We start from the raw sequence: 12,500 nt of genomic DNA on the forward strand, positions 1-12,500 counted from the left end.
TGTGTGTGTGCGTGTGTGTGTGTTCGTGCGTGTGTGTGTGTGTGTGTGTGTGTGTGTGTGTGTGTGTGTTAGAGTGAGTGAGGAGTGAGTGAGTGAGTGAGTGGTGGTGGTGAGTGAGTGAGTGAGTGAGTGGTGGTGAGAGTGGTAGTGCGTGCGTGCGTGCGTGCGTTCGTGCGTGCGCGTGTGCGTGTGCGTGTGCGTGTGCGTGCGTGTGCGTGTGTGTGTGTGTGTGTGTGTGCGTGCGTGCGTGTGCGTGAGTGAGTGAGTGAGTGAGTGAGTGAGTGAGTGAGTGTGTGTGTGTGTGTGCGTGCGTGCGTGTGTGTTTGTGTTTGTGTTCGTGTTCGTGTGTGTGTGTGTGTGTGTGTGTGTGTGTGTGTGTGTGTGTGTGTGTGTGTGTGTGTGTGTGTGTGTGTGTGTGTGTGTTTGTCTGTGTCTGTGTTTCCTTACCTCTCTTTATATTTCTATTTCTCTAGACGTATTGTTCTCTCTTTCGTCCATTTATGCAATCATCACCCATTCAATTATTCCTAGATTTATTCATTTATTCACTATTCCTTTATCCCATGAATTTATCCTCTCCTTTCTACACTTTTTATTCTTTCTATAATATATATATTTTTTGGCCACTAAGTCCTCTTCTTTAAGGTCGAAATTTGAATAACTTCTCAGCCAGATTCTCTCCGTCGCTGTCAGTTTGGCCAAAGAGCGAATGGAGGAAGAGGCGTAAGGAGAATAGGAATTATCGCTTTTTCTTAACCCTTTTTTTTGTCCGTCTTCGCTTCTCCTTCTTCCTCTCCCTTCTCCTTTAGCTTCACTTTCTGAGGAAGGGTGTCAGGACCATCCCGCCTCCTTCAGGATCTTTATTAGTGAGGCACATTGTTGGTTATCCTCCTCCTCCTCCTCCTCCTCCTCCTCTGCTTCCTTCTCTCTCTTTCTCCTTTTTGTCTCCTTAATACTTTTTTTGTGGCTCGGTTTTAAGTGTCTCTTTCTCTCTTACTCTCTCTCTCTCTCACGTTCTGTCTGTCTGTCTGTCTGTCTCTTTCTCCTTTTACCTCTCTCTCTCTCTCTCTCTCTCTCTCTCTCTCTCTCTCTCTCTCTCTCTCTCTCTCTCTCTCTCTCTCTCTCTCTCTCTCTCTCCCTCTCTCTCTCTCTCTCTCTCTCTCTCTCTCTCTCTCTCTATCTATCTTTTTATCTATCTATCTATCTATCTATCTATATTTTTCTCTCTCATCCTCCCATACCCTCCACCCATCCATCCCAACCTTTTCCAAATTCAAGCCCCCTCCCTCCCCCCATCCCCCACTTCTCCCACCTCCTTCCATTTATCCTCTTCCCTAAATACGATTCTAATTCGCTCTCTCTCTCTCTCTCCTTTTCTCTCTCTATATATATCTATCTTTTTATCTATCTATCTATCTATCTATATTTTTCTCTCTCTCACATCCTCCCATACCCTCCCTCCCACCACCCCTCCTTCCATTTATTCTCTTCCCTAAATACGATTCTAATTCTCTCTCTCTCTCTCTCCTCCTCCCGCAGATGCACCGTCCAGTCGGCGTGCCAGAAGGCGACCTTCTCCTCCCCCCGCTGGCTCAGCTTCGGCTCCGGTCAGCAGTGCATCGACTTCGAAATGATTCTGCCCGATAGACTGCCGGTCGATCATGATGCTACGGTGAGTTGTGGTTGTGGTTGGTGTTGGTGTTGGTGTTGGTGTTATTTTGTTATTGGTCTTATTATTATTATTATTGTTGGTCTTCTTGTTCTTGTTCTTCTTATTATTATTATTGATATTAGTGATATTATTATCAAGATTATAATTTTTTTTTATTATTATTGTTATAATAATAATAATAATAATAATAATAATAATAATAATAATAATAATGATAATTATTATTATTATTATTATTATTGTTATTATTAATATTATTATCATGAATATTACTATTATTATTATTATTATTATTATTATTATTATTATTATTATTATTATTATTATCATTATTATTATCATTATTATTATCATTATTATTATTATTATTATTATTATTATTATTATTATTATTATTATTATTATTATCATGATTATCATCATCATGATTATCATCATTATCATTATTATTATTATTGTTATTATTATGATAATGATTATTATTGTTATTATTATGATAATGATTATTATTTTTATTATTTTTATTAGCATTGTTATTATTATTATTTATTTAAAAATCGAGGTTGGAAGGAGTATTCTCGATTCGTCATCATTTCTCCATCTTATGATCAACCCACCCACTACTGTCAGCCCACTCGCCCACTCACCCAGCACTGCAACCCACCCACTGTCACCCACCTATCACCTACTGTCCCCTACCCACCCAACCTTCTCCTAACCCACCTGCCACCCGCTATCCCCCTCTCACTCACCTTCCAAACTACTCCCAACCCACCTACGCTCTCCCAACCCACTCCCAACCCACCTACTATCTATCCATCCACCCACCAACCCCCCCCCCCCATCCATCCATCCACCCCCCCCGCCATCCACCCACCCACCAACCCATCCATCCACCCACCAACCCCCCCACCCTCTCCCAACCCACTCCTAACCCACTCCTAACCCACATAACACCCACCCACCCATCCATCTACCCACCAACCCCACCCTCTCCCCAACCCACCAACTCCCCACCCTCACCCAACTCACCAACCCCCCAATCCACCCATCCATCCACCCACCAACCCCCACCCTCTCCCAACCCACTCCTAACCCACCTACCTTCCACCTACCCTCTCCCAACCCACACACCCCATCCCCAATCCCCCCACCAACCCCCCATCCATCCATCCACCCCCCGCCATCCCACCCACCAACCCATCCATCCACCCACCAACCCCCACCCTCTCCCAACCCACTCCTAACCCACTCCTAACCCACATAACACCCACCCACCCATCCATCTACCCACCAACCCCCACCCTCTCCCAACCCACCAACTCCCCACCCTCACCCAACCCACCAACCCCCAATCCACCCATCCATCCACCCACCAACCCCCACCCTCTCCCAACCCACTCCTAACCCACCTACCTTCCACCTACCCTCTCCCAACCCACACACCCCATCCCCAATCCCCACCCACCAACCCCCATCCATCCATCCACCCCCGCCATCCACCCACCCACCAACCCATCCATCCACCCACCAACCCCCCACCCTCTCCCAACCCACTCCTAACCCACTCCTAACCCACATAACACCCACCCACCCATCCATCTACCCACCAACCCCCACCCTCTCCCAACCCACCAACTCCCCACCCTCACCCAACCCACCAACCCCCAATCCCCCATCCATCCACCCACCAACCCCCACCCTCTCCCAACCCACTCCTAACCCACCTACCTTCCACCTACCCTCTCCCCAACCCACACCCCATCCCCAATCCCCACCCACCCAACCCACCAACCTTCAACCCACCTACCACCCAACCCACCTACCCACCACCCACCTCTCCCAACCCACCAACCTCCCTCAATCCCTCCCACCCCACCAACCAACCCTCTCCTCCCCCCACCCCACCCACTCCCACCCCACCCACCCACTCTCTCTCAGATGTTTAATCAACCTTTCAAGAGATCAGGATTGGCGAGGCCGGCCATTCCGCTCTCATCACGGATTCGGTGTTTGGAAAGATTTGCGGGGGGGGGGGGGGGGGGGGTGCGTGTGGTTGTTATGGCAGAGGAGTTGGTTATTTATTTATTGTTTTTGTTTTGTTGTTGTTTGTTATTGTTGTTATTGTGATTATCAGTATTATTGTTATTATTATTATTATTGTTATTATTATTATTATTGTTATTATTATTATTATTATTATTATTGTTATTATTATTATTATTATTATTATTATTATTATCATTATCATTATCATTATCATTATCATTATCATTATCATTATCATTATCATTATCATTATCATTATCATTATCATTATCATTATTATTATTATTATTATTATTATTATTGCTATTATTATTATTTATTGTTATTGTTATTGTTATTGTTATTGTTATTGTTATTGTTATTGTTATTTATTGTTATTATTATTGTTATTTATTATTATTTATTTATTCATCTGTTCATTTATTATTATTATTGTTATTATTATTGTTATTGTTTTTATTTTTATTATTATCATCATCACTATCATTATTGTTATTTTTTATCATTATTATTGCTAATATTATCATTATTATTTATTTTTTTATTTTTTATTTATTTTTATTTATCTATTTAATTATTTTTGAGGAGGAATGGGATTTTGTTTTTGTTGTTGTTGAGTTGCCTTTCTTTTTTTTTTGGGGGGGGGGATGGTTGGGAGTAGAATTCCGTTATAATAAAAAAAATATATATATAGTCATCTTGATAGAATGTGAAGGAGGGAAGGAGACTGATAAAATACATAATTTTCTTAATGTAAGTTAAAACGTGAAGACAAAAAAGAAGGAAAATTAATAAAAGATAAAGGAGAAAGAAAAATTTCTTTGAAAGACAAAATAGAAAAAATGTCTTATTGGAAAGACAAAAAAAGAAGAATGAGTGAACAAAAGGTAAAGAAGAAGAAGAAATAAAAATCAGTGAAAAAAATAAAGAAATATTACATAAAAAGAAATCCCGATAAAAGACTATTAAAACATTCTAACGAAATACAAATAAAAAAAGTCCCAACGTAAAAAAAGTACAAACAAAAGACAACAAATAAAATATATATGCCAATTAAACAAAAAGCATATAAGGAAAAAAAAAATAAAAAAGACTTGTTGTTCTTCTCTTCCCCCTTTCATACCTTTTCCTCAGCCCCTCGTCCTCTTAGTCGTCCCCCTCCTCCTCTTCCTCTTCTTCTTCTTCCTCTTTCTATACCTCCTCCTCAGCCCCTCGTCGTCTTAGTCGTCGTCCTCCTCCTCCTCTTCCTCTTCCTCCTCTTCTTCTTCTTCCTCTTCCTCTTCCTCTTCCTCTTCTTCTTCTTCTTCTTCCTCCTCCTCCTCCTCCTCCTCCTCCTCCTCCTCCTCCTCCCCTCCCCCTCCCCCTCCCCCCCCCCCCCCTCCTTCTCCTCTTTTCTTATAATCATATAAGAAAAAGAATAAAGAAAGAAAGAAAAAAAGAGAAAGACAATTAACTCCTCGGTTTGTGAAAACGACGATAAGGTCATTTAGTCAGAGAGAATTAGCGGAGTTAAATGTTGGCGGGGAAACTCTCTCCAATTTTTTTTTAGCGAATAAAAACCGTTGGATTAGGACTTGTAATAACAGGTCATTAGCATAGGCTGCGATGTGATAGCGAGGTTGGGGGGGTGGGGGGGAGGAGGCAGGGTGGGGAAGGGAAAGAGGGAAGAGGGGAGAGGAAGGGGGAGGGGTGGGGGAAGAGAGGAGGAAGAGGGGAGGGAGGGGAAGGGGAAAGGGGAAGGGGGAGGGGTAAGGGTAAGGGAGCAGGGGTAGGAGGGGAAGAGGGGAGGGGAAGGAGAAGAGGGAAGGGGGTAAGAGGGAAGGGGAGGGTGGAGGAAGGGGGGAGGAAGGGGTGTGCTAAGCTTATAGAAGCTAATTTGTTTGCGTGAGGTGATCGGTTTAATTATTATTGATGTTTATTTATTTAATTGCTTTTTTGGTTGTTTTTGGGTTGTGTATGTGTGTGTTTGTTTGTTTATATGTGCGTATTTCCGTGTATGTGTTTTTACTGTCCATTCTTATACATGTGTCTGTATAGCATTATATATTTTTTTTATTTGTATGATATCTTTTTATTTCTCAACATTAAGTCCATCTTTCCAAAAAGAGAAGTGGGGAGGGAGGCGAAAGGTCAGACTGCTGGGAATGAATGATTTACCAAGCTCATTTGGCGCAGAAAAGGAAAAGGAAAAATGAAAAGAAGAAAAAAATGGGTTTACTTTTCTTTGTCTTTCCCGTTTTCTGTGAAGCGAAGTCCACCGCCACTCTATATTTCCCGTTTTCTGTGAATCGAAGTACACCGGTTCTCTATTTTTTCCGTTTTCTATGAATCGAAGCCCAATTCCTCTCAATTTTTCCCGTTTTCTTTGAATCGAAGTTCACCGCCTCTCGACATTCCCGTTTTCTATGAATCGAAGTCCACCGCCTCTCTATTTTTCCCGTTTTCTATGAATCGAAGCCCAATTCCTCTCGACTTTTCCCGTTTTCTGTGAATCGTAATCCAATTCCTCTCGACGTTCTCGTTTTCTATGAATCGAAGTCCACCGCCTCTCTATTTTTTCCCGTTTTCTATGAATCGAAACCGAATTCCTGTCGACAAACGTAATTTTCTACGATTTAATCTCGTACAGTTTAACATTAGGGAATTCTTCCTCTTCTTCAAAAGAAAAGAAAAATAGGAATGAAAATAAAATCAAGATATGATGAAAACCCACCGAAGATCAAACCGAAAATCTGGAATTCCCGAGATAAAAAAAAAAAAAAAAAAAAAAAAATCTGCAGATATATTAACCTTCTTCCCACACCGCACCGGATGGTCGACGATCTCATTCAGATACAATGGCGCCGGCGTCCATCTCGACACCCGAGCCGAGAGGGACCGCCATCCATTTTTCACTGCTGAGTTCTGGTCCCGCTTCCCTCCGCGTTTAAAAGATACAGGAGGGAAGCTTCTTTCGGCGTGAGGGGAGGGAGGGAGGGAGGGAGGGAGGGAGGGAGGGAGGGAGGGGATTGGGAGGGAGGGAGGGGATTGGGAGGGAGGGAGGGAGAGAGGGAGGGAGGGAGGAGGGAGGAGGAGGAAAGGAGGGGAGGGAGGAGGGGGATGGGGAGGGAGATGAGAGGGAGATGAAGAAAATGGGAGAATAGGGAGAAGAGATGAAAAAGAAGAGATAAAATAGGGTGAAAAGAAGAAAAATAGGGGGGTGATAAAAAAGGAAGAAAAGCAGAGAAGAGAAGGGGAGAGTAGGGACAAGAGAAGAAAAAAGTGAAAAGAAAAGGAGCAAAGAAGGGAAAAAGATGAAGAGGAGGAAAAAAGGGGAGAAAATAAGAAAAAGAAAGGCGAAGAGAAAGAGAAGAGCGATAGAAAACGAATAACAGAAACAGAGAAAAAAAAGTTACTGATTAAAAAAAAAAAGGATAATTAAACCAGAGAAGAGAAAGAAGTAAGAGAAGACGAATTAAGAGAGAAAAAAAAACAAGCCACAGATCACGTGACCTCGCCCGCAACGGCGCCCACACTCGCATCCCCGAGCCAGCATCTTCATCTCTGTCGCCGTCGGCATCGCAGCATCGCCGTCGACTCGGATCGGATCGGATCGGATTGGCACGCACCGGGGAGGGGGATTTGCGGGGATTTTGGGGTGATTTTTTTTTTTTTTTTTAGGGGGGGGGAGGGGAGGGAGAGTTTTTTTTTTTTTGAGAGGGGGAGTGATGGGAGATTTTCCCTTTTATTTCTTTTTTGAGTTTTTTTACTTTTTTTATAGAGAGGGGGAGTGGAGGGAGATTTTTTTTTTTTTTTTTTTTTGGGGGAACTTAAAAGGGGTATTTTTGGGAGGGGGAGTGGGGGATTGGGGGGAGGGGTATGAGGGTTAGGGTGTGGGAGGGGGAGGGGTTAAGAAGGGTGGTGGGTGTGAGGGAGGGGGATGTTGGGGATTTTACGTGCCTTTTCAGTTTGAGGAGTGTGTTTGAGGAATTAATGTGTTTAGGAGAAGGAGAAGGAGAAGGAGAAGGAGAAGGAGAAGGAGAAGGAGAAGGAGAAGGAGGGAGAGAGGAGAAGGAGAAGGAGAAGGAGAAGGAGAAGGAGAAGGAGAAGGAGAAGGAGAAGGAGAGAGAGAGAGAGAGAGAGAGGGAGAGGGAGAGGGAGAGAGAGAGAGAGAGAGAGAGAGAGAGAGAGAGAGAGAGAGAGAGAGAGAGAGAGAGAGAGAGAGAGAGAGAGAGAGAGAGAGAGAGAGAGAGAGAGGAAGAGGAGAGAGGGAGGGAGGAAGGAGGAAAGGAGAAGGAGAAGGAGAAGGAGAAGGAGAAGGAGAAAGAGGAGAAAAAGAAAGAAGGAAACATCCCCTCTCTCTCTCTCTCTCTCTCTCTCTCTCTCTCTCTCTCTCTCTCTCTCTCTCTCTCTCTCCTCTCTCTCCCTCTCCTCTCCCTCTTCCCTCTCCCTCTCCCTCTCCCTCTCCCTCTCCCTCTCCCTCTCCCCCTCTCCTCTCCCTCTCTCTCTCTCTCTCTCTCTCTCTCTCTCTCTCTCTCTCTCTCTCTCTCTCTCTCTCTCTCTCTCTCTCTCCCTCCTCCCTCCCTCCCTCCTCTCTCTCTCTCCCCTCCCTCTCCGCCTGGAAACCCTAACGATTTGCACAACCACGCAGTCGGAAACCTTTAGTAGCCGAAACGCCCACTCGCGCCCGTAGAGAACCGCGGGGAATGAGGGGGGTGTGGGTGAGGCTGCGTGGGGGTGGGGTGGGGTGGTGGGTGGGAGGGAGGGAGAGGGGAGGAAGGGAGGGAAGGGGAGGGGAAGGAAGGAAGGGAGTGGGGTGGGGTGGGAGGGGAGGAAGGAAGGAAGGAAGGGAGAGGGAGAGGAGGAAGAGGAAGGGAGAGGGGGAGAGGTGAGGGGAGGAAGGGAGGGGAGGGGGAGAGGTAAGGAAGGGAGGGGGAGGGGAGGTTGTGAGGAAGGGAGGAAGGGGGATAGGTAAGGAAGGGAGATAGGGGAGTAGAGAGATGAGGAAGGGAGATATTGGTGTAGAGAGGTGGGAGGAGAAGGGAGGATTTGGGAGAGGTGGGAGGGAGGAGAAGGGAGAGAGAGGTAAGGGAAGGAGAAAGGGAAGATGAATTGAGGAGTGAGAGGTGGGGAGAGTAGGAAGAGGAGAATGAGGGCGAGAAGAGATGAGAGGTGAGGAGAATGAGGGGGAGAAGGGCAGAATGAGGACGAGAAGGGAGGAAAGAAGAGGACTGGAAGAGGAGAGAGGAGAGCGGAGTAGGGCTATAAAAGAGGAGAGGAGAGGAGAGGAGGACGAGAAGGGAAGGATGAGGACGAAAGGAGAAGAGAGGAGAAAGGAGAGGACGAGAAAGGAGGAGAGGAGAGAACGAAACTTGAATAGACAAGAGGAGAGGAGAGGAGAGGACGAAAATTGAAGAGACGAGAGGAGAGGAGAGAACGAAAATTGAAGAGACGAAAGGAGAGGAGAGGAGAGTACGGCGAGGAGAGAGGCGAGGAGAGGCGGGAGGAGAGGCGGGAGGAGAGGACGAAAAGTGAGGAGAGGAGAGTACGAAGAGAAGAGAGGCGAGAGGAGAGGAGAGTACGGCGAGAAGTGAGGCGAGGCGAGGGGAGGAGAGGCGAGGGGGGGGGAGGGGCAGGGTACACCGACACCAGGACCCGCTGGATACGCACACAGGCTTCCTCGTGTGTGTGGTTATTAATGGTGCGTCATTCCGCGAGTTGCGTGTCCTCTGCTGCTCCACCTGCGGACGCGGATTGCCGGTCGTGCTGTCTGTCTGTCTGTCTGCCTGTTTCTGTCTGTCTGTCTGTCTGTCTGCCTGTTTCTGTCTCTGTCTGTCTGTCTGTTTGTCTGTCTCTCTGTGTCTGTTTCTGTCTCTCTGTGTCTGTTTCTGTCTCTCTGTATCTGTTTCTTTCTCTCTCTCTCTCTCTCTCTCTCTCTCTCTCTCTCTCTCTCTCTCTCTCTCTCTCTCTCTCTCTCTCTCTCTCTCTCTCTCTCTCTCTCTCTCTCTCTCTCTTTCTCTGCGATGTCACTGCGGCCTAGGAAGTTGTGCCACAGCCTCCCAAGGGGGTTGTGTTGACATTGTCTGTCTGAGGGGAAGTGAGGGGAGAGGAGTGGAGGAGGAGAGGAAGTGAAGGGGAGGAAGGAGGAAGTGGAGGAGGAGAGGAAGTGAGGGGGAGGAAGGAGGAAGTAGAGGAGGAGAAGAGAAGTGAGGGGGATAGAGGGAAAGAGGGGAGAAGCGGAGAGGAGGAGGAGAATGGGGTCCTCTTCCTCCTCCTCTCTTCCCTCCATTCGCCACACTCTTCCTACTCTTCCCCTCTTCCCACACCCCTCCTTTTCTCCCCTCTTTCTCCCCCTCTTTCTCCCCTCTTTCTCTCCTCTTTCTCCCCCTCTTTCTCCCCTCTTTCTCCTCCTCCAGGACTTAAAGTGCTCGAGAAACGTCGCCGAATTCTCAAGGGGTAACTTTACCTTACGAGGGGACGCGCTTGGTGATGACGAGAGCGCTGAGGGGAGAAGGAGGGGAAAGAGGAGGAGGAGGAGGAGGAGGAGGGATAGAAGAGGAGGAGGGAGGGAGGGAGGGAGGAGATAGAGGAGGAGGAGGGATAGGGGGAGAGAGGGAGGGAGGGAGGGAGGGAGGGTTAGGGAGGAGGAGGAGGGATGGAGGGAGGGGAAAGAGGAGGGATAGAGGGAGGGAGGAGGAGGAGGGATAGAGGGAGAGAGGGAGGGGATAGAGAGGGAGGGAGGGAGGAAGGGAGGGAGGGGACAGAGGAGGAGGAGGAGAAGAAGAAAAAAAAGAAGAAGAGCGTTGAGAGAGAGGGGGAGAAATAGGGAGGAAAAAGGGGGTGGGGGAGAGACGGGAGAAGGAGGTGATGAAGAGGAGAGAGGGGAGACTGAGGGAGGTGAAAGGTTGTAAGAAGGAGATAAATAGAGGGGAGACGGAAGAGATGGGGAGAAGTTAGCGAGATGGAGAGGGTGTGGGTGATGGAGAAGGAGATAGGGAGAGAGAGAAGGGAAGAGGGAGAAGGGAAGAGAGGAAGAGGAGAGGAAGAGGAAGGAAAGGGAGAGGGAAAGAGAGAGGGAAAGGAAAGAGAGAGGGAGAAAGAGAGGGAGAGGAAGAGGGAGAAGGAAAGGGAGAGGGAGAGAGAGGGAGAGGGAAAGAGAGAGTGAGAGAGAAGGAGGAGAGAGGGAGAGAGAGAAGGAGAGGAAGAGGGAGAAGGCGAAAGACATACTGAGAGACAGACAGACAAGAACAGAGAGAAAGATTTAAATAATTAAAAGAAAAAGAAATAAAAAGTAATAAGAGAAACGGACAGAGAATTTACGAACGAAAATAACGAAGGGCGAGGAACGTGAGAGAGCCGTAAATGTGGAAACGAGAGAACGGAGAGAAATTCCCCAGACGAAATGAGATTTTCAGAAAAGGGTTGAACAAAAAAAGAATAAAGAAAGGGAATGAAAGAAAAGAGAAAAGAAGAGAAAAAAATAACGGAGAGGTCCTAAGGTGTGCCTGTTCGTTCTAGGTTTACGTGAGTTAATTAAGCAAAGTGAAGGTGTGGGAGAAAGTGACCCGTGAGAGGAGGAAGGAGGAAGGAAGAGGGAAGAGGGAAGAAGGAGGGGAAGGAGGAAGGTGGAAGGAGGAAGGAGGAGGAGGGGGGAAGGAAGAGGGAAAAGGGAAGAGGGAAGAAGGAGGGGAAGGTGAAAGAAGGAGGGGGATAGGGGAAGGTGGAGGAGGAGGAGGAGGAAAGTTGCAGGCAGGCAGGCAAATACACACACACAGAAAGAGAGAGATCAAGAGAGAGAGACAGATAGAAAGAGAAAGATCAAGAAAGAAAGAAAGAGAGAAAGAAAGAAAGAAAGAGAGAGAGAAAGTCCACGCACATCCACCTCTCTCCCAGCCCATGAAAACCAGAGACAGGACCAAACACTAAGCCAACAAGAGGCCGTGTTTGCTCACCGATAACAGGTAAGGGAGGGAGGCGAGCGTGTTTGGGCTCAGCTGATCGGAAGGGAGAGGGAGGAGAGGGGGGAGAGAGGGGGAGGGAGGGGTGGGAGAGGGAGAAGGAGGGAGGGGGGAGGGAGAGGGAGGGGAGGTGGGGGAGGGTAAGGAGGGAGGGAGGGGGAAAGGGGAGGGAAGGAGGGGAAGGAGGGGAGAGGGGAGGGTGGGGGAGGAGGGAGGGAGAGGGGAGAGAGGGATGGGGAGAGGGAGAGGGGAGGGAGGGAGAGGGGAGAGGGGGAGAGAAGGAGAGAAAAAGAGAGAGTCAGAGAGAGAGAACGAGAACGAGGGAGAGAGAAAGAGAGAGAGAGAACAAGAAGCTGGAAGGAGAAGAAGAAAAAAAAAATAGACGAAATATACAAAACAAAAACCAAGAATGTCTAAGAAAGAAGAAGAAAAAAAAAAGAAAAATAGAAAAAAAAACAAAAAAAAAACAATGTCTCGAACGGATTCAGAGATGGGCGGCGGCGGGCTCTCCTGTGGGCGGGATTAAAGGAGACAGACAGCTGGGCGGCCGAAGCGATGGGGCCCATTTCCCTTTGCTTGTTTGTCGATTGATTGGCATGGCACGGGGGCTCTTTCGTTTGTTTGTTTGTTTCTTTGTTTTTGATTGATTGTTTCATTGGGTGTTTGTTTGTTTGTTTTTGATTGATTGGCATGGCACGGGGGCTCTTTTATTTGTTTGTTTGGTTGTTTGTTTCTTTGTTTTTGATGGATTGGCATGGCACGGGGGCTTTTTCGTTTGTTTGTTTCATTGGGACTTTGTTTGTTTGTTTGTTTGTTTCATTGGGAGTTTGTTTGTTTGTTTC

The 12,500-nt window shown here is 46.9% G+C and overlaps 1 protein-coding gene across 1 annotated transcript in view; it reads left to right on the top strand.

Annotated features, from left to right (window-relative positions):
• Positions 1-12,500, top strand: part of LOC113818873 (plexin-B) — a 79,267-nt gene that overhangs the window by 15,261 nt on the left and 51,506 nt on the right. The window contains exon 3 of the mRNA XM_070128479.1: positions 1,540-1,672. Within this exon, the coding sequence (XP_069984580.1) occupies positions 1,540-1,672 (133 nt within the window). The remainder of the gene's footprint in view (positions 1-1,539; positions 1,673-12,500) is intronic.

The sequence above is a fragment of the Penaeus vannamei genome, chromosome 12 (genome assembly GCF_042767895.1).
Source record: "Penaeus vannamei isolate JL-2024 chromosome 12, ASM4276789v1, whole genome shotgun sequence".
NCBI lineage: Eukaryota > Metazoa > Arthropoda > Malacostraca > Decapoda > Penaeidae > Penaeus > Penaeus vannamei.